Source organism: Mirounga angustirostris, unplaced genomic scaffold, assembly GCF_029215605.1.
Source record: "Mirounga angustirostris isolate CCGP_5_RB_7025 unplaced genomic scaffold, mMirAng1.0.hap1 SCAF_1, whole genome shotgun sequence".
NCBI classification, from domain to species: Eukaryota; Metazoa; Chordata; class Mammalia; order Carnivora; family Phocidae; genus Mirounga; species Mirounga angustirostris.
The window spans coordinates 67,242,032-67,264,281 of NW_026991709.1; the positions used below are offsets into that span (position 1 = coordinate 67,242,032).

Sequence of the window (22,250 nt, forward strand, 5' to 3'; positions counted from 1 at the left end):
CCTGTCCCCCACCGTCTATCCTCCCAAATATCGCCTCGGATTCGCTTCTCTGCATGTCCTGCCTTCCAGAAAGTGGTCCCTTTTCTGTTCAGAGAGTTGTTGCTATTCTTTTCTTCGATCTCCTGTTGAGTTCGTAGGTGTTCAGAATAGTTTGATCCCTATCCAGCTGAATTCCTGAGACAGACGAAATCCAGGTCTCCTACTCCTCCACCATCTTGCTCCGCCCCCCAGTATAATGAACTTTTATCTACCTGTCACCCAATTATAATAACTATATCAACATTTTGCCGTTCTTGTTTCATCTGTATCCCCACCCACTATCCACTCATCTACTTTATAATTTACTTCTGTGGTTCTTTTTTTTTTTTTTAAGATTTTATTTATTTGAGCGAGAGAGAGCACAAGCCGGGAGGAGAGGGAGAAGCAGGCTCACTGTGGAGCAGGGAGCCTGACTCAGGACATGATCCCAGGACTCTGGGATCATGACCTGAGCCGAAGGCAGATGCTTAACTAAGCCACCCAGGCGCCCCTGTGGTTCTTTTCTTTTTTAAGGGAAATTTGCACATATTAAAATGCACAAATCTTTGCTGTATGGTTTAGATACATGGATACATTTGTATAAACCACTCTTTTTAAAAGTATAGATTTTATTATTATTCAGGTATGATAAGGCCAACAGATTAGGAGACAGCCGCCACTGCAAAGGTAGTTTGTTATTCTCAGATCCCATGGAAAGGGTGCACACTATTCCACCCAGGGCAATGCGGGGGAAGTGCAGGTGTTGGTCAGGAGGTAAAGGAGTGGGAGGAAAACGTGAGCAAGAGAATTTATTGTGCTTTCCCTAGGAAGGAACTGAAGAGGCAGGGTAAGCAGGTTTAGATTGGCTAGCTTGAGTTACTTACAGCAGGCTCTGGGATATAGGGCTGTCCTTAGTTGTTTGATACCTGACCTTGGGGTGATTCAGGCAGGGGGATAGTGGCCCTGAGTGTGAGAGCCCCATATAGGAGGTCAAGTGTGGGCTTTGGATTAGGAGGTTTGCTTTTGGAAAGCACTCTTAGAGGTGAGTTGTTTGCTATCTCTAGGAATTAGATAGCCCTGGGAAGGGCTGTCCTCTAGGACCAGCAAGGCCCCAAGATATCAAAGCATCAAAATACAGAATATAAGAAAAAAAACTAATACATACTGTTATCATGATGTAGAATATTTCCATCTCCCCAGGAAGTTCTTTCATGTCTCTTCCCAATCTCCACCCTTCCTCCAGACAACCATTGTTCTAATCTTTTACACTCTAGCTATTTTTAATTTTGTTTGTTCTAGAACTTTATATAAACAAGATTATGTAGTGTGACTCTTGTGTTTGGCTTCTTTTAGTACAATGTCCTATGTTGTAGGTCTCTGTACTTTGATCCTATTTGTTGCTGAGTAGTAGTCATTGTATGAACAGGCCACAGTCTGCTGATGAACATTAGCTTGTTTCCAGTTTTGGGTTATAAAACTCCTACAAACATTTGTCTTTTGTTGACATGTTTTCATTTCTTCTGAGTAAATATGAGCAGTGGAATTTGCCAAGTCAAAAGTGAGGTACATGTTTGACTCTGAGAAATTGCTGGTTTTCTAAAGTAGTTGTACCATTTTACATTTCCACAAGCAGTGTATGAGAGTTTCAATTGCTCTACATTCTCACCAACATTTAGTGTTGCTAATCTTTTTAATTTTATATTCTGCTTTTATTTTAAAAAACTTAACAAAACTCTAAATTCAATACATTTTTCTGTTTCTTTGACACGTTATTTTTAGGATAAACACTAGGTTAATCAGCCTTTTTTTCCACCTTTGTAATTTTATAGACAATTTGTCAGTTGGCTGAGAATGGTACTCTATACGGCAGTTGCCCCACAAGGCAAATAAATTTCCTAATTTACTCTCTTTCTCTCCTCTCTCTCTCCCTTCCTCTTTCTCTTTCTCTCTCTCTCCCACACACATGCACACACACACACACACGCCAATAAGTAAAATACAAGATAGAATGTGATACATGTTCCAAAAGAGATAAACAGAGATAAATAGGAAGTACCACTTTTAAGCCCAGGGCCTTGAAGAACATACAGGCTTTTGTCAGGTAATGATGTAAGAAAGGGCCTCACTGGTGAAAAGAATAGTGTATTTAATACCATACAATTAGCCTCAGTCATAATTTAGTCATAAATTATGCTCATTTAGATGGAATTGACCTGAAATTTTTCTTGTATGTTCTAAAACCTGCTTCTCCAGATATTTGGGGCATCATTGAATGACTGTTCCTCCTGAACTTTGTTTTCACTCAAAGCATAGGCACTGTGGTATATTGATGATGTTTGAAGGTTAGAATGGTACCATCATTTTGAATCTTCATAATGATTGTTCTGGTATTCTCTGTCATCATTTTCCCTTTCTCTTGACTCTCATTTCCTCTTCACTGAATTTTTTTCATTCTACTTACAAATGTATTCAGATCTCCCTCTTCTACTGCATTACAGTGGAAAAATAATTATTTCTCAGTCCTAGTATATCTGTCAGGCTGTCATCCTGGTTTTCTTTAATGGCAGTAGCATTCAGTCACTGCTTCTCTCTCTTGCCATTAACAGTTATTTAGCGTCTTGCAGTCTGAATTTTGCCTTCACTCTTCTAAAACTGTTTTATAAAGGGTCAACAACCATCTTTTAGTCAGTAAATCTAATCTTTTTTTGTTGTTGTTTTGAGTTCAGATTGTCTTTGGCCTGTCCACAGACACTGATATCCATATCTTTCTTCCAGATGGCCTCCCCTTCCTAGGCTTCTGAGGCTCTTTCTTCCTCCTCTTCTCCTAAATCTGTCTTCCTGACACCATCCTCCCTGTGAAGATACTGTTTGCCAAAGATTTGCCCTTGGCCTACTTCTTTCCTTAGTAATCTCATCCCAACCCTTCCTTTCAGATACAAACCTCATTTGTTTCTCCAGCTCTGCTACTCTTCCATTCTTCCATTGCTTGTTAAACACGCCTCATTATCACTACAAGTTCGATACGTTTAAAATGTCTCCACTCTTGATCAAATCTGAATTTCTTCCAGTGGCTTCATCGGTAGCACCATTAACTTTCCAATCACCCACACTTAAAACCCTGACATTTTATTTAATTTTCTTCCCTTTTGTTTCCCGTATATAAATAGTTGTTATGTCTACTAGTTTTAACCCCAGTAGTATCACTCACCTCTTTCTTTTTCATTCCTGCTATCACTATCCAAATTCAGGTCCTCATATCAGCCAGTCTTTTGCAATGACTCCCTAAGGTAGATTTGTAGAAAGAGCATAGGCTTTGCAGTCTTGTAGACCCAAGTGCTAATTGTGAAGATGACACTTACTAGCTGTCTGATTTATAGCAAATTATTTAACATCTCCACTGACAGATGAAAAAATTCAGACACCGAGAAGTTAGTCATTCCTGCCTTATGAAGTACCGCATTTTGAAGGATAAGTGGGACAAAGTGTACCTACCAAGAAAGCACTGAAAAAATATTATTTGTCTTCCTGCTTTTAATCTCCTTACAGCCCATTGATAGATTAATATTCCTTAAGCATAGCGTTAATTATATTGGTCTCTTGCTCTTCAGTGTTTCCCCATTGTCTAACTTGTTCATAATTTTTAGTATTTCTGTCTATTAATTAGCTTCAACCCCCTTTCTGACCTTATTTCTTCCTTCTCTTCGTAAACATCCTTTTAAGCCAAACAAAACCAGTAACAATGCCCAGTGGCAGAGTGGTTATGAACATGAGTTCTAGTGTCAGGCTAGCTGGGTTTAAATCCCAGTTCATTTACTTAACTTTGGGCAAATTACCTAATCTCCCTAAACCTTAGTTTCATCTGAAAAAATAAGGATAATTATAGTGCCTACTGCAGTGGGTTCTTGGAGGGGTGACTGAGATCATGTATATAAGCACTTGTGCCTGGTACGTTGAGAATAGCCACTATTAGTAGGATTAGCAGAGGTAATAGGATTAGCAGCGGTAGTAGTAGTAGTAGTAGTAGTTGTTCATGCTCTTATTATTTGCATCTCATTTCCACCTCCATGCTCACATTCTTTTCTCTGCAGAAATGCAGTTTTTCCCATATGTGCCTGTCTACATTTTAACCATCTTTAAAGATCTTCCCTGGCTTTCTTACCACTCCTGTATCACCACCTTCCCCCTAGTTATCTTTCCTTTCAGAATTTTTTTTCTTTTATCTTTCTTGTTTTTTTTTTAAAGATTTTATTTATTTATTTGACAGAGCACAAGCAGGGGGACCAGGGGAGGGGAAGCAGACTCCCTGCTGAGCAGGGAGCTGATGCAGGGCTTGATCCCAGGATGCAGGGCTTGATCCCAAGACCCTGGGATCATGACCTGAGCCGAAGACAGATGCTTAACAGACTGAGCCACCCAGGTGCCCCTCCTCTTCAGAATTTCTTAACTCTTTTAGTTTAGAATGCTTATTACTTTCACGGGCTTATCTGTTTTTTTCCCTTCAAAAGACTAGAAGTATCTTGAGGGCAGATTGTTTATTGTATTTTCTAAAGCACAACGTCTTATACAGAATCATGCTAAAAGGTATTTGCTGAGTAAATATATTAATTCCCTATAAGCAATAGCCTTTTGGTTCCAAGAGATTTACTTCTTTAGGAACTTTTCTAAACTTCATTAATTATTGGTTTATACAAAATTTAATTTTGTCGTGAAAATGCTATTATTGGGCTCAAGGAGACTAATTAAAGAAAAGGCATTGTAGCAAAAGACAGTAATAGCAAAAACAAAACAAAAACTGACCAGGTAACACTATTTTGGATTCAGTAACTTCTTTTTCTACACTGCCTCGCATTTGTTATTGTTCGAAATCTACTGTCTACCTAATAGTACTTATCATGGTGCCAAATTGAAGTGTGAAGTAAACATTTGTGGATAACAATGAATTTAAAATTTGTTTCACTGAAATAGAAAGTAGCAGATATCACATAATACATTAAAATGTGATTAAATATTTTGTTCAGTTGTTAACATGAGAAATTGTCCTTAGGGAGCGTCACCCTCATGTTGTATGCAGATGGAGTTTTCTTTTGGTAACCATTCCCACTGGTCCTAGGGAAGGAGATAGGGTGGGAGTGGGTGAATCTCCACTTGAGAATTTCTTTCCCACAGTGATTTTGGCACAGCTCCAGCCTGTCCTTCAGCATAATACGTGCCTTGTCTTTGTTAAAAGAGGCTTGTCATTTGCTTTCATGCTTTTAAAAATATTTCTGGTCATTTTGAAATAATTTTAATAATAAATGGTATATTATAATTATAAGGAGAGTGCTCTAAAGCCAAGAGATAAATATTAGAAACGTTAATTTATATAGTCAATTATTTATTTCTTAAATAGACATTGATCAGCACATTAAAATGGTAATATTTTCCCATTCAAGAATGGCCATACTTGACCATAAACAGCTAAGATTTTTTAGTTATAATACAGAATATTATTTGGGTTTTTTGGTAAGGTAAACTTGTATACTTTAGAAGTATGATTTATGTAATCTGTTTAGTTGTCAGGTAGTTTTATGCTCGAGGCCCATATTAAGGATTTCTTTTTTTATTAGAGGCCAGTTTTCCCTTACTACTGAGAGGGTATGGGGAGGGATGGACAGGGGATACAAAACATGACTAATTGGTAGACCAGTTGGATAGATTTTTAAATTGTGAGGGTTTTTTTCCCCTACTGACATAAAACTTGGTATTAATTACTTTACAGATATTTAATTTTTTGTTTTCATATTAAAATCTCAAGGAAATTGATTGAGAGACCCAGCAATCAGCTTAGGCACAGAAGAAAGTAAAGAAAATGTTTCCCATCTTAGCATTTTCTGCTGAACTTGAGGAACAAATACTTTTTTGTGATGTGTGGGGTTTTGTGTTTCTGTGAACTGTTTAGGGAAGCTTTTCTGCTGTAATGGCTGAATATAAGTTGCAAAGATTTAAGCCTTTCCTTATATTAATGTTCCACCCCATTAACTTCATTGTTAGGGCTTTTACACTTCAGTGATTTTAACTGTAGTTCTGTTGTCCTCTCTTTCCTTCTGTCTCTTTTTGAGGTCTAGATAATTATGTATTTAGTTTTTTATTTTCATTTAGACTCAGTTGTTAATTTTGTTAAGCCCAAGATGATGATAAAGTGAAACTGTTGTATAAGTAAATGTCTTACACTGCTGAAGCCTTGACAGATAAGGAGATGCATTTGTGAAGAGGAAGTGGTCACTTCTTCAGCTAGTGTTTTTTCATTTGTCGTGGTCCTCAAGTGATTTTCAGAGATCAGGAACTTCATAGCTATAAGACTCTTCTATTGTGAAGTTCAGATTGGTGATTATACAGGAGCTTTCACCTATATCCCATGATATTTATAGCCCTGGAACCCAAATAAGGGAGAGTTTTGCTTAAAAAAAGCAAGCTATGTTTGTTTTTAAAAATGTTATCTAAGCATTTTCAGAAAAAGTAGGAATTATGCAGTGATCTTTCAGGCAAAGTCACCTTTGCAAATATTTGCAACTCCTTGCAAATGGCAGACCTATTTAGGCAGTAAGGTTTTTTGTTTTTTTTTTTACATGATTCACTGCCAGATGTGAGCACTCCTTAGCCTGTATACCCCAAGTGTACATTAGATGTCTCTTTAAAAAGTAGAGAAAAAGAAGTTGATTGAACTTGAGTTCGGGGCAATGAAGCTATCATGTTGTCAGACATTTTGCATTTTAAAAAAATAATTACTAATATCTTAATAAATAACTTTATGAAGATTAATCCGTGTTTGACCCATTTAAATTGAGAAGGGAATTTCATTTTACATAAGTTTAAGTATTGACATGCAATAGTGGTGTTCATTTCTAACCATTTCTTTTCCAGCTCACCAGCGACTGGAACCAGCAACTCTGTCAGGGATTGTGGCATTTATCCTCAGTCTTTTATGTGGAGCTCTGAATTTAATTCGAGGTTTTCATGCCATAGAAAGTCTTTTGCAGGTACTGTACTATTTTTGCAATTTCAGGTGACTGTGCCTGTTGATTCTACTTGTAACTCAGTTGATTTGAATTGATTTGGGTATAGTACAATTTGTGGTGCATGTTCAGATTCTGTATTCTTTATGCCTTCCCTAGTTTCTCTTTCCTCTAAGATGATGATTTCTAGTTGGCTTCTTTGACTCAGCATGTATTTATTTATCGACTCTGCAAGAGGCACAGTTTATTAGGTACTCTGGGGACACCAAGGTATGTCTGACATGAGTGCTGCCGTCTCAGAGCCTAGAGTCTAATTGGGAGGGGGCAAAGCAGCATGTGAATAATTGCCAAGTATGTAGAGTTTGGAAGAGGAGTAGTCAATATAAGTCAGCATAGGAGAAAGGTGCTTTGTGGAGAAGGTCTGAGCTGGACCTAAAAGGATCTGAGTGGACAGAGAGGAATGGAAGAAAAAGGGGGCAGTTATGGGCAGGTTTTTGTCCTACTTCTATGTATTTCCACTTTATCTGTTCTTTCTCCTTTTTGTTGGTGGCTACCTGAAACCACTACTTTTTTCAGATATTACAACTATGTTGTTCTCCAGTGAAGTTTTTTCCAGAGACTGTGGCTATCAGAATATACTAAATTTTTCTCTTTTTGTAAACTTTTTGAAACTTCCTTTCTTAAAGTTTAGCACATTTCAGACTGGACAGCTTTCCTTACCTTTGTTTCTACTCCCTCTAAAAAAAAAAAAAAATTTTTTTTTTTTTTTTGATACTTCCACGTGTAAATTAGTTCTCTGTTTTTGGTCAGCATTAAGCTCAGAATACCATTCTTAAAAACCCACTTAACACACCTTATATTCTTTTTTAAAATTGCTTGTTAGTTTGGGGACACTCTGAGAGTACCATTCTGAGTACCCTCCGAATGTCCTCAGCTGTATGAAGCCAATAGCAGAGGACATCACGGGTCCCAGGCAGCTGAGCTATCCCTTGAGTGGGTAGGGGTAGGTTTCTCATGACTTCTCAATTCTTTTTTCAAACATCCTGGACTCTGAGGTAAAACCCCTCTTCCCTTTCAGGCACAGGACAGCTGGCTACTGTCCCTTGGTGTTCCTGTCCCTGTTCTCTAGCCAGGTCAGCTTTGTTCCAGCAAGAGTTCAGTTTTGAGCCAGTTAGACAACCTACCAAAAAAAAAGGCAATTTGGAGAAAGCTGACTGAAAAGTTAATAAATAAGATATCCTCTTCCTTCTTTTTAAAAAGTGGAAAGAACAGTAGTGTAGGTGGGTGAAGAGTTGGTTTTTGTTTGTGGAGGAAAGAGAGAGGGGTTTGGCTCCAGCTCAGCTCCTGATTAGCTCTGTGACCTTAAATAGCTCACTTTACTTTCTGGTCCTCAGTTTCATTACTTATAAAATGAAGGAGAAGGCTGAATTTGATGATTATTTCTCAAAACATGAGGCACGTTTACCACTAGTTGCACAGTAGATGACTTTAGATGGTAGAGGGATAAACATTTTTAATTTTAGGAGTTATGTTTTTAGTGTATGTTAATGTGTAGCTTCTGTATTGGGTAAGATTAATGATAGAGATATAAAATTTTCCTTTTAAAATTAATTTTAATAACTTTATGGAATTTTTTTAAGTATTTTAAATAATGGTATAATTTAGAGTTTGCAAAAATTGTGAAGATGGTTTTCTGTGGTTAAAAAAAATTCTCAGGTTGTTTGAAATTATCAAATTGATAAATAAGGGGAGGGAGCAGATCTGGGTAGAAAAGTTTTTGTGTTACAGAGCCTTACCATCCCTGACCCAGAAGACAGTGTCTAAGTGTGGAGCTGGGGGCTTTGACCCTCATTATTTTTAAGTTAAAAATCTGACAAGGCTGTTTTATCTCACAAAACCTATTAAAGAAAATAGTGTCTTTCAGGCACTCAGATATCTTATCCCTCATCTTCCTGGACTGATTCTTTCCTTCTCCTTCTTCTGATTCACAACTTCAAAAGTAAGGAAAATAGTATAAACTACAGCTTTTCATGCTTTTGAGCTGCTACAGCTAGCTGATGCCTGCCTTGATTTCTGAGTGTTTCATGTTTTCCCTCTGCACAGTAACGTCTTTGCCTCATCACAGTTGTTGTTTAGGTTTTAGAAGAACAATAATCTGATTAAACTGATTACCACTTACATGGAACTGACTGATGGCTCTGAGATTTCTCAGCCTGTTGACATATAAAAAAGACATCACAAACCAGTGTAACTCATGAACACAGATGGAAAACTCTTAAACAAGATATTAGCAAATTGAATCCAACGATATATAAAAAGAATTATATACCACAGACAAGTGGGATTTAGTCCAGGTATGCAAGGCTGGTGCAACATTCAACAGTTAATGTAATCCATCACATCAACAGGCTAAAGAAGAAAAATCATATGATCATGTCTGTGGCTGCAGAAAAAGCATTTGACAAAATCCAGTACCTGTTCATGAACTCACCACAAACTTGGAATAAAGGGGAGCTTCCTCAGTTTGATAAAGAACATCTGCAGAAACCCTACAGTTAATACCATACTTGATGAGAAACTAGATGCTTCCTCCCTAAGATCAGGAACAAGACAAGGATGTCTCCTCTAACCATTCCTATTCAACATTGTACTGGGAAACCTAGTTAATGCAGTAAGACAAGAAAACAGAAGGCATACAGATTGGGAAAAAAGGAATACAACTGTCTTTATTCACAGATGTTCTGATTGTCTATGTAGAAAATCCCAAAGAATTGACAAATTCCTGGAACTCATAAATGATTATACCACGGTCACAGGATCCAAAGTTAATATATAAAAGTCAATTACTTTATATCAGCAAGGAACAATTGAAATTTGAAATTAAAACAATATATTATTTATATTGGCATCCCCAAAAATGAGGCACTTAAGAATAAATCTAACAAAACGTAAATAAGATCTATATGAGAAAAACTGTAAAACTCTGATAAGAGAAAGAAGATTTAAATAAATGGAGAGACATTCCAAGTTCATGAGTGGGAAGACTCAGTATTGTTAAGATGTTAGTTCTTCCCAGCTTGATCTGTAGATTCAACACAACCCCAAACAAAATCCCAGAAAATTATTTTGTAGATATTGACTAAATGATCCTATATGGAAAGGCAAAAGACTTGGAATAGCCAACACAGTACTGAGGAAAAAGAAATCAAAGCACTGACACTAACCAACTTCAAGACTTACTATTTTTTTTTTAAAGATTTTATTTATTTGACAGCATGCATTCAAGCAGGGGAGTGGCAGGCAGAGGGAGAGGGAGAAGCAGACTCCCCGCTGAGCAAGGAGCCTTATGCCGGGCTGGGATCATGACCCAAGCAGAAGGCAGGTGTTTAACCAACTGAGCCCCCCAGGCACCCCTTCAAGACTTACTGTTAAGCTGTAGCAATTAAAACAGTGTGACATTGGCAAAACAATAGACGGATGGATCAATAGAACAGAATAGAGAGCCCAGAAATACACCCATACAAGTATAGTCAACTGATCTTTGACAAAGGAACAAAAGCAATTCAGTGGAGGAAGAATAATCTTTTCAACAAATGGTGCTGGAATAGCTAGAGATCCACATGCAAAAAATAATAAATCCAGACACAGATTTTATACCTTTAATTACAAAAAGTTAATTCAAGGGGTGCCTGGGTGACTCAGAGGGTTAAGCGTCTGCCTTCAGCTCAGGTCATGATCTCAGGGTCCTGGGGTTGAGCCCCTCATCGGGCTCCCTGCCAAGCAGGGAGCCTGCTTCTCCCTCTCCCTCTACTGTTCCCCCTGCTTGTGCTCTCTCGCTCTCTGTGTGAAATAAATGAATTAAAAAAAAAAAAAGTTAACTCAAAATGGATCACAGACCTAAATGTAAAATATAAAACTTATAAAAGATAACAGGAGAAAACCGAGATGACCTTGGGTTTGGTGATGACTTTTTAGATACAACGCCAAAAATATGATCCATGGAAGTTTAAAAACTTATGTTCTGTGAAGGACATTAAGAGAATGAAAAGCTAAGCCACAGACTAGAAGAAAGTATTTACAGAACACATCTGACAAAGAGCATGTGTCCGAAACATACAGAGAACTCTTAAAACTCAAGAAAGTATATAATGCAATTAAAAATTGGGCAAAAGAATGGAATAGACACCCCACCAAAGTAGATATACAGGTGACAAAAAAGCACATGAAAAGATGTCCAACATCATATGTCACTAAGGAATTGCAAATTAAAACAATCAGATGCCACTAAACTCCTAGAATGGCAAAATCCAAAACACTGACAAAACCAAATGTTAGGATATGTAACAATACGAACTCTTCATTCATTGCTGGCGGGAGTGCCAAATGGTACAGTCACTTTAGAGGACAGTTTGGCTGTCTCACAAAGCTAAGCATAGCCTTACTGTATGATCCAGCAATCATGATCCAAGGTATATTTACCTAAAATGAATAGAAAACTTATGTCCACGCAAAAACCTGCACATGAATGTTTATATCTGCTTTACTTGTAATTTAAAAAAACCAGAAGCAGCTAAGATGTCCTTCAAAAGGTGAAAGAAACTGGCCATCTGTACAATGGAGTATTATTCAGTAATAAAAAGAAATGAGCTCTCAAGCCACAAAAAGGCATGGCTAAACCTTAAATGCACATTGCTTAATGGAAGAAGTCTGAGAAAACCACATACTTAAATGATTCCAACTATATGACCTCCTAGGAAAGGCAAAACTATAGAGACAGTAAGTAAAAAAAATCAGTGGTTGCCAGGGGTTTGGAGGGAGGTAGGAAGGGATGAATAGTTGGGGCACGGGGTTTTTAGGGCTGTGAAACTCTTCAGTATGTTACTGTAATGGTGGTTATGTCATTATACATTTGTCAAAACCCAAAGAACATACAACACAAAGAGTGAACCCTAATGTAGACTATGAACTTTAGCTAGTGATAATGTGTCACTGTTGGCTCATCAGCTGTAACAGATGTATCACATTAATGTAAGATGTTAATAATGAGGAAAGTCTGAGCAGGGAAAGAGCTGGGTATATGGGAACTCTCTGTAGTACACACTCTGCTTAATTTTCTGTCAACCTGCTCTAAAGATAAAAATCCATTAATTTAAACACACACACATGCATACCACACACCAACATTAAAACAAAGACCAGGAAGGGAGGAGCAGCCTCTGGGATTTGATTTTTCATGAGGTGTGGCTCCACTTAGCAGTTAAAGTATAGCCTGTTGTACCCAGCCACCTCTTAGGAAATGGTGGATTGGCTTTCTCTTCTCATGGAGGGGCTGAGCCTTCCCCTTCACACAGGCCGGGAGGGCATGTCAGTATCCTGGCCAGGGTGGAACCTGGGTCTAGAAATGTGATTCATGTTGTAGGTCAGGTGTACAATTTTGTGCCCTCTGAGAATGCTGGCCATTTTGAGAAAGCCAGTGGAGATCCCCTGACCCTGCACCCACTAGTCCCTCTCAACTCAGCCCCAAATACCCACACCAAAGATGGCCAGGGAAAATAGTAATATCTTTTAATTTGCATAAAGAAACTCTGGAACAATAAGAGACTAAAAAATGCAGTAGGAACTGGATAGATGGGAAGCAGGGTAGGAATGAGACTCTTCACAGTATATGCCTTGTATATTATTTTTATTCTTTGAACCATATGAATATACTATTCAGATTTTAAGTAATAAAAATGAGTATTAGCACCTATTATTTAATCATTAAAGAAAAAAAGGACAACTTCGGTTAACCCAACCTAATAAGGAGATTTTCAAGTAACATTTCAGTAAAGTAAAGGTAAATATTTTTGTAGGGGTTAAAGGGAGCCTGAGCATTTTTCCTGGGTTTTTGTAGCTTCTTACTGCCTCTGTCTTAGAGTCCACAGTTTCCCTAGACGCTTCAAGGTTTTTTGATTGTTTTACATGGTTCCTTAAAACTGTGGTGCTGGAGTGTGAAGGAAGTATGGGGTAAATTACAAGTAGGGAAAAAGAGTTTGTTTGTTTTTTTATTAGTAGATCATTTATAATTTGGGCACTCAATGGATGTTTTTATCTTTGAGATGTGTCTTTCTAATGGTTGATACAGAATTCTTTCTTTTTCACTGTTGTCCTAGACTAAATTTATTCCAACAGTGTTTCCTTCTCATCTGATCCAAGGAACTGTAAATTGGTCCATATGGGATTTTTAGCTGTCTAGAAACTATGGACACCTGGTTACTTGGTTCCTTTAGGATTGTTTTAAATCTTTGTTCTGTCGTAGCCACCTTACATATTCCACATACACTCATCAATAATTGAGGTTTCTAAAACAGGGATGCTCAGAGAAAGGAATAAGGAAACAGAGTACAGAGTTGGGAGGAATTTAGTCCACAGGTAGTTTGTCACTCATAGGTGGTTTAAAAAGATTTTCCAGCAAATTCTGATCTTCTCACCTAAGTGAGAATCACTGCTTTTGGAAATTCATTGGACTAAAAGTAGAGATTCCTATTACTCCAGTCATTGGGAATTTTATATCAGTATAGAGGAAAAATGTTTTGGTAAGTTACTGGTGCTTGGAAATATTTTTCCATGTCTTGTTGTGTAATGAAGGAGCACTCTGTAGCGTTGGAAATATCTATCTTCTAAGGATTCTGTGTCCTAAAGGATGGACTGGACAGTAGTCAAACAGAAGGAGAGAGGGGCATCTGGGTGGCTCAGTTGGTTAAGCGACTGCCTTCGGCTCAGGTCATGATCCTGGAGTCCCTGGACCGAGTCCCGCATTGGGCTCCCTGCTCAGCAGGGAGTCTGCTTCTCCCTCTGACCCTCGCCCCTCTCATGTGCTCTCTCTCTCTCTCTCATTCTCTCTGTCTCATATACGTAAATAAAATCTTAAAAAAAAAACAAAAAAACAGAAGGAGAGAAAGGAATGCCAGATTGCAGAGGGCACTGTGATAAATTTAGAGTTTAAACAGGATAGAATTAGGGGTACAAATTAGATTAACTTCAACAAGTACATCCTTTCAGCCCAAGTTAACCTGGAAATATATACAGAATTGGGGACTTGCTTTTAATTTTCTCTCATTGGAATCTATTTTATTATTGTTCATGACTCGTATTGGGTAAAAGGGTCCTTTTTAATCTCACTAGAGCCATTGAATTTAAGACATACTCTCAGCCTTCTCTGTGGTTCATCATTGTATTTTGTGTTAGAAATAATCCCTAGAGTCACTGTAGATAATTTTTGGTCAGTAGAAGATCTTTTTGAGATGGTGTGCTTTGTAGATTCAAGTGCAGATTCCAGGACATGGGACTTAAACTTAACCTGTTTGGAAGTTAACTATCGTGGAGTTACTCAAATCATGGTGGTCAGAGAGGAGGCAGGAAGGCAGTACACAGAGTAAGTGGCCTCAGCATTTCTTTAATACTTGATTGAAGAGCCAAGGATTTATTTGGCGATCTTATTTTCAGATCTAGCTGAAAATATGTATTCTATTTGCTGAGTGTGAGCAGTATATTGATACTAAAGTTTACCTTTTTAAGGCCATGAATTTTAACTCCTGAATGCAAAAAATGATTGCCACATTTATCTTCTAGTATGTAAGTTGGTGCCTGAGGCACATTTAAATTTGAGAACCCGCATGAATCAACATTCCTGTATATTGTTAACATTGTTTGAAGATTCAACACGTTTGTTTCTTCTAAATTAATAACTGCCTCTTAGAGTAAAAACGAGGAATTTATTGAAATATATAGCACTGAAGCATTTCTTTGGAATGTAAGTTCAAACTGGGGAGGTGTAGGATGAGTACAGTTTTATTTTAAGCTGGTAAATTTGATTTGGTGTTCACAGTAATGTGTAAATTAGATTATTTTCACTCATTTCCTAACTTTGTTCTGAGTTTAGAGATGTTAATAAGTTTATTGTGAATTGGCACCTCATGAATAAATAAGCTTTTATCACATTAGGTTTATATTGCCTGTGTTCCTTTAACGATGAACCTTGAGACAATGATATTAATTAAGCTTGGTACCACCCTAGAAATAATTTGCATGTGGTGCATTAGGAAAAAATTGAGGACTCTGATACAGGAGTAGAAATGCTGGCCTGGAATTCAGTCTGCCTGGGTCGCATCTGCCAGTAACTAACTTAGTGACCTTGGATGGGTTATTTTACCTTCTTGGATCTCATTTTCCTGTTCTGCAAGATGCAGGTTTTAGACTACAGAGCCTCAAGGACCACTTCAGTACTAGCGTTCTAAGACTCTGATTCTGAAGTTGTCTGTAGTGGCTACTACAAAGCAGAAGTAATCAGCTTGCTTTTATTCCTTGAGTTCTTTATTTCCCATATATTTGTTTCTACCTATTAAAGCTCAGCAGAAATTTTTGATTTATTTAGTGGCATAATATCTATAGTAAGATGCAGTGCTTGTTTGCTGGCTTTCAAAAGAAATAAAAGTATTTTTCCTGATTCTGTGCTCATTGTTAAAGAATAGAGGGAAAAAGTATAAAGAAAATAAAAATCATCTCCAAATTTTCTCTGTATATATATATATATATATATATATATATATGCACATACATACAAACATACATATATACAAAAACACGTATATATGTCATATCCATTATATAGGTTTGTGCCCTTTTTTCCACTTAAGATTAAAAAGTGAATATTTCCCAATTATTACAAACATTTTAATGGTATCATCTGAAACATTGTGTAGCTATTATATAAAGCCTCTGCTTATCTCCTCATCCTCACCTTTAAAAAAAAATATTCTTTCCCTCTGTTAGTTTTCAAAGCAATATATTGGTATCCTAGCATTCCCCTACAGGTGAAAGTGATGTTTTTAAAAATTTTTATTTGAACTCTTTATGTCTGCCCCCTCCTTCCCAGCCCTACTCCACCCCTGCCTCATCCCTTACCACATACACTCACTTCTGTCCCCCACTCTGAACCTCTGTCCCACCTTCCCCCAACCGCTAGCTGTTCCCTCACTTGCATGTCATTTTCCTCTCTACTGGCTCTCTTAGCTCATAAACATGCCACAGTTTGCCGATCTTTACAAACAAACCAGCCTCTTGATGTATGTTCCCTTCTCATTTTTTGAAAGAATAGACTGTGTTTCTTGTGCCCACTCCCTTACCTCTATTCTCTTAGTCTCTTGTGACCTCTTTTCTGCTCTCAGTTCTTTCACATACTGACCAGTAAGCTCTCTGGTATCCTTCTGATTGCCAAATGCTGCCGCCACTCTTGAGGCCTTGTCTTATGTGGCCTCTCTGCCTCACCTCACATGCTGTTCAGTTTTTTCTTTTAAAAGTAACTCTTTTTAATTTCAGAAAGACTTATTTTCGAAAACTTAGAAGCCAATAAATCACTATTAATAGTTTGTTACATTTTCTTCTTGACATTCTCTTATCCCTTCATTTTCGTGAAACCATTTTCTCCTGTTGTATTTTTTTTCTTTGTCTTCCTATTCCTCGGTTTATTTGGTAAACTTCCTTGCTTCACCTGTCCTTTAAATAGTGGTATTCTCCAAAGTTCTGCCCTTGGCTTTATATTCTTCTTAACTTTTCAACTTCTCTTTCGGTATTTTCATGATGGCCTTTTTATCTTTTATTTTATTTTTTTTAAGATTTTATTTATTTATTTATTTGACAGAGACAGTGAGAGCAGGAACGCAAGCAGGGGGAGTGGGAGAGGGAGAAGCAGGCTTCCCGCTGAGCAGGGAGCCCGATGTGGGACTCGATCCCAGGACTCTGGGATCATGACCTGAGCCGAAGGCAGCCGCTTAACGACTGAGCCACCCAGGCGCCCTCATGATGGCCTTTTTAAAAGAAGTTAATCTGTGCACATACCCACACATCCTCACACAGTAAAGTGTGCACATGCCTACAGTTTCAAAACCTATAATTCCAAAGCCTGTTGTCACAATAAGTCATTCTTTTCCCATCTCTCTTCCCTAGAGTCAACCACTGGGTTATCCTCCTAGAGGGATAATGTGTATGTGCTAGTACATATGAATTTATATATTTACTTACATAATTGTTTTCAAAGTGTTTCTATATAAATGGCAGTATACTCCATACTTAGTTGTATCTTTTCCACCTGACAATATGTAGGAGATGACTTTATATCAGTGTATGGAGATCTGTTACATTCATTTTAGTGGTTGCATAGCATTAAAACAAAAATTTGTATTCCCCTTTCCTCCCACTGCATTTTGTTTTGGAAGAATTCAAACTTACAGAAAGATTTAAAAAAACAATATAATTAGCACCCACCTATATACCTACTTACCGTTCTTTTTCTTTCTTTCTTTCCTTCTTTCTTTCTTTCCTTCTTTCTTTCTTTCCTTCTTTCTTTCTTTCTTTCTTTCTTTCTTTCTTTCTTTCTTTCTTTCTTTCTTTCTTTCTTTCTTTCTTTCTTTCTTTCTTTCTTTCTTTCTTTCTTTCTTTCTTTCTTTCTTTCTTTCTTTCCTTCCTTCCTTCCTTCCTTCCTTCCTTCCTTCCTTCCTTCCTTCCTTCCTTTCTTTCCTTTCCTTCTTTCTTTCCTTCTTTCTTTCTTTCTTTCTTTCTTTCTTTCTTTCTTTCTTTCTTTCTTTCCTTCTTCTTTCCTTCTTTCCTTCTTTCCTTCTCTTTCTTTCTTTCTTTCTTTCTTTCTTTCTTTCTTTCTTTCTTTCTTTCTTTCCTGCTTTCCTTCTTCTTTCCTTCTTTCCTTCTTTCCTTCTCTCCTTCCTTCCTTCCTTCTTTCCTTCTTTCCTTCTTTCCTTCTTTCCTTCTTCTTTCCTTCTTCTTTCTTTCCTCCTTCTTTCCTCCTTCTTTCCTCCTTCTTTCCTCCTTCTTTCCTCCTTCTTTCCTTCTTTCCTTCCTTCTTTCCTTCCTTCCTTCCTTCATCATGTGAAAGTAAAATTGTAGGTATCATGACAGTTTATTTCAAAATTATTCAGTATGTATGCCTTAAGGACTAGGAATTCTCCTACATAATCACAATAACTTTATTACACCAAAGATTTTTAAGATCAGTGCAGTATTATCTAATATAAAATTCATATTCAAATTTCTACAATTGACTAAATATCTTTTATAGTTTTTTTTCTCTCTCCATTCTAGGAGCCAATCAAGAATTAAGACTCACATTTGATTGTCCTAGGCCTTCATTTAGCAACTGTTTAAATAGATGACTAAAGTAGGATCTCTAGATCCAACTCTTTCCTGAAGCTGACTTAAAATCTATGAAATGTAATTATTTGGATATCACACTGGCCCCTCCAAAATAGCACGTCCAAAATGAACTCATTTTTTTCTGCTCTTAAACCTACTTTTCCTCCTGTATTCCCAACTTAGTGAATGGTATCATTCAAATGTTTCCTTAACAAGACGACTTGGAGTCGTCCTAGGCTCTTTCCTATTTGAGATTGTATGTGCTACTCCCTTTGCCTGGAATTCTCTCCCTGCCTTCTCTACCTTTCCACTAGTTCATTCTTCAAGACTCAGATTAAGCTTTACTTCCTTGAGCACACCTTTTCTGACTCTTTTTTTCTCCAGGCAGAATTAGATGTGTCTCCAGTAGTCTCCTTTTATACCCTGTACACACACCTGTCCCATCAGTTATCACTTTGAATGGGAATTGTTGGTTAATATATCTGTCTTCTTAATCAGAAAGTAAGCTCCTTGAGTTCATATGGATTTAGTTGTCTTCTATTCTAGGTCTAGTAATATAATACCTGACTCCTAAGTGTTTAATGAGTATTTATTGAATGGAAAATATATTTATAGACAATCTTTGGCAAGTAGAAATAGATTTTTTTAAGCTCAACTCAACTTGGCATGCATTTGTTGAATTCCTACTATGTGCAGTTTCGTGCAAGTAGTTAAGATTGATTTTCTGCCTTGAAGAAAGGTTAGGGTGGTGGGATTGGGGGGGTGGGCAAAATGGGTGAAGGGGATCAAGAGGTACAAATTTCCAGTGATAAAATAAATAAGTTATGGGGATGTAACATCAACATGGTGATTATAGTTAATAATATTGCGTTGTGTATTGAAAATAGCTAAGAGAGAACTTAAAAAGTTCTCATCACAAGAAAAAGTTTTGTAACTTTGGTGACAGAGGGTAACTAGATTTATTGTGCTGATCATTTTGCAATATATACAAATAAAGAATTGTTATGGTGTGCATCTGAAACTGATATAATGTTATACGTCACTTATACCTCAATTAAAAAAAAAAAGGTTGGGGTCTACTTGAGAAGATAAGGCCAGTATACTACAGGTTTAAACAATACTAGAAGGTAATCTAATTATCTGATAAATGATGCAGACAGTAACCTCAGGGAGAGAGAAGTTGGTGAATGAATGAGTACTTACTATGTGCAGTTAGCGTTCTGTGTGTTTGCAAATGTTATTTAATCTCTACAACTTTTATTTTTTAAAAAAGGAAATTGAAGTTAAATAGTCCAAGACCATACAGATAGTAAGTAAAGACTTGAATCCAGGTCTGACTGACTCCAGGAACATGCTCTTAAGTGTTCCAAAGGCAATTAGGAGAGTTAAAAAGTGATATTATAAATTAAGGGAAAAAAACAATATCCAATTATAGGGTAATTAAATCAATGGTATATCCCCACAGTGAAAGGTTATATAATCGCTACAAATCATGTGGTTGAGGAATATTCAGTATCTTGAGAAAGTGTTTATGATATAATGTGTAGTACTAAAAAGCAGTATATAAAAGTATGATTCCATTTTTTTAATGTACATATATTTTTGTATAGAAAGATCGGAAGGAAATACATGAAATGGTTAGTAATAATCCCAGGGTTATGGTATTATAGACTATATGAATTTCTTCTTTGTAACAGTCTGTTTTCCGGATTCTGTACAATGAACATACGCTTTTATAATCAGAAAAAAAATCATTTAAAAAATAAAGGATTAAGAAAAAAGCAGAACTTAAAGTCTTAGATTTATTTAAGTTAGAAAGGTTTCGTGACCTTCTGCGCCTCTGAGGTAGAACAGACCTAAGCATCCCAGACAGATTAATGGTTCCTATTTTAAGATCATCTCACTAAGATAAGCAACTCTCCCTCTGCCTTATGGTCAGTTCTGTTGCCCAATAGCAAGTGGAAAAGGAATTTTCTCTATATTATTTCATGAAGATATGGTCATGAGAGACACTCCCATGTCTTGTGAAAATTTTCATTGTGTAAAGATATTTTTTCTAAAATAAGGGCCAAATGTAATGCTCCTGCCTGGGCTTTATGTTTTACCTCGTAAAACACTGAAAGAAATTTAATGTAGATATTTAAGAAGAATCAAAAGAGAATAGAAAAACTTGGGTTTTCTGTTAGTTTTCCATTAGTTTTCTTTGAAAAGAAACATTCTGCGTATGATGTATCTCTTTTTCTTCTGGGTGGCTGTTTTTCTTGCACAGCCTGTGTGACTGTTCTCATTGGGATTTAGCACACTCTAGTGGACAGTAACTTTTCAGTTTTTGTTTTTGTTTTTTTTTAATCATGTCAAATTACTTTATTGGGCGATTCAATGATGTACTTACCTTATAGTAAGGTTTGTCAATATTTATTTAAGTCACGTGGTGATCCTAGTGAGCAGGACTGACTTTATAGGCCACTGGGGTGTTGTACATTTTTCTATGTTGTTGTTGTTGTTGTTGTTTTTCCAGTAGAGAAGAGAGGTTTTTTACTTTATGTGGAAACTTTCCCATTGGCTTACATCTTTTCTTGGGTTGACTAAGAAAAGAGGCAGAGCTGAAATAAAACAAGAGCATTTATTTGGGGTCTCAGAATTGCAACTTGGGGAGCACAGATTGGGTAGCAACCCAAATTGTGTCCCTTTAGGGTACAAAATCAAGAGTTTAAAGAAGACAGAAAGGAATGTTTGTATGTGTTGTTTACAAAGAATTTTGTTTGGTGTTGGCATCAGAAAACTAATCTTGGCTGAATATAATTGGTTGCTAAGGCTGTCCCTAAGCAAATTCTCTTACTGTAGCAAATTGCAGGGGTTTGGGCAGAGTCCTTGGAATATTTGTAGTTTGGCCCAGTTCAAAGTTCATGGTTTCATCAGGTGAGGACGTGCGTAAATCTAGAGGAGATGGCCTCTGACACCATTTTAAAACCCTTTGACATAAGTGATTTCATTTTCATTTCACCTTTCACACATGGGTAAGATGAAACTGATGGGCCAAAATATAGAGGAAGACTGGTAGTCTCTGTACCTCACACTCCTTGGAACTTTTAGGACTCTTGAGAATTTTTATATGCCATTTTGATAAAAATTTGACCATTTGTGCATAAACATTGCCGTATCGATGGATTATTTTTGGAAATGGGCTTCCACCAGGAAAAAAGTAATTTTTAATTTTGTTTTTTTGCAGAGTGATGGTGAAGATTTTAATTACATTGTTGCATTTTTCCTTGGAACAGCAGCCTGCCTTTACCAGGTAGGTTCTCTCCAATTTTTGAGAAACACTTTCCTATTATTGTTTGTTTCAGGTATTAATTCTCTTAATTGTGCACTTAAATAAATAAAAATAATGTCTGAGCTCTTTGCCTCTCTTTTGAGCCTCTTTTAGCTTTATGATCTACATCTCTATTTTGAATGGACCTAGATCCCAGTGTACTTAATGTTAACACTCTTCTGTGCCAGGTTTCCGTGGTAGTATGTCATCTGCCTGTGGCGGTAAAGGCTATTTCTAGATTTTTTGGGGATTGATTACTGAGTCTCGGGGCTCTGCTTATACTTCAGCGTGAGGATTTTGTACTTTTGGGAAAGTCTTTGAACAGGGAACAGCAAAAGCAGGATTTTAGGATATTTAATTTAGTAGTGAGGAATAGGATGGATTGCCAGAGCAGAGAAATTAGAAGAAAGGAAATTAGTTGGGAGGTGATTCTTTTACTTAAGGCAGAAGGCAGTGAGAGTGAACTCTGAGAATGGCAGTAGGGATCGGGGGTGAGGGAATGACACTGAGGAGGAAGACTACTAGGACTTGAAGACTTACAGAGCCAGGAGGCTTTGCAGCTGTTGATAGGGAGATGGGTACTGGCATTCCTGAGAAGACAGGAAGCACAGATTTGTAGGGACGGGAGGGGTAACCATGCTAGTAACTCAAACTGAGGAATGTCTTTGCTGAAACATGGTACAGCAAGCAATACCTTTTGACCTAACTTTTGTAAGCGACACATTTCTCTGGCTTGCATAGAAAGA

The 22,250-nt window shown here is 37.1% G+C and overlaps 1 protein-coding gene across 4 annotated transcripts in view; it reads left to right on the forward strand.

Moving 5' to 3' along the window:
* Positions 1–22,250, forward strand: part of SEC22A (SEC22 homolog A, vesicle trafficking protein) — a 77,387-nt gene that overhangs the window by 42,081 nt on the left and 13,056 nt on the right. For all 4 annotated transcript variants that reach the window (XM_064570698.1, XM_064570738.1, XM_064570839.1 and 1 more), the window contains 2 exons: positions 6,919–7,034; positions 21,421–21,486. In XM_064570698.1, coding sequence (XP_064426768.1) covers positions 6,919–7,034; positions 21,421–21,486 — 182 coding nt within the window. The remainder of the gene's footprint in view (positions 1–6,918; positions 7,035–21,420; positions 21,487–22,250) is intronic.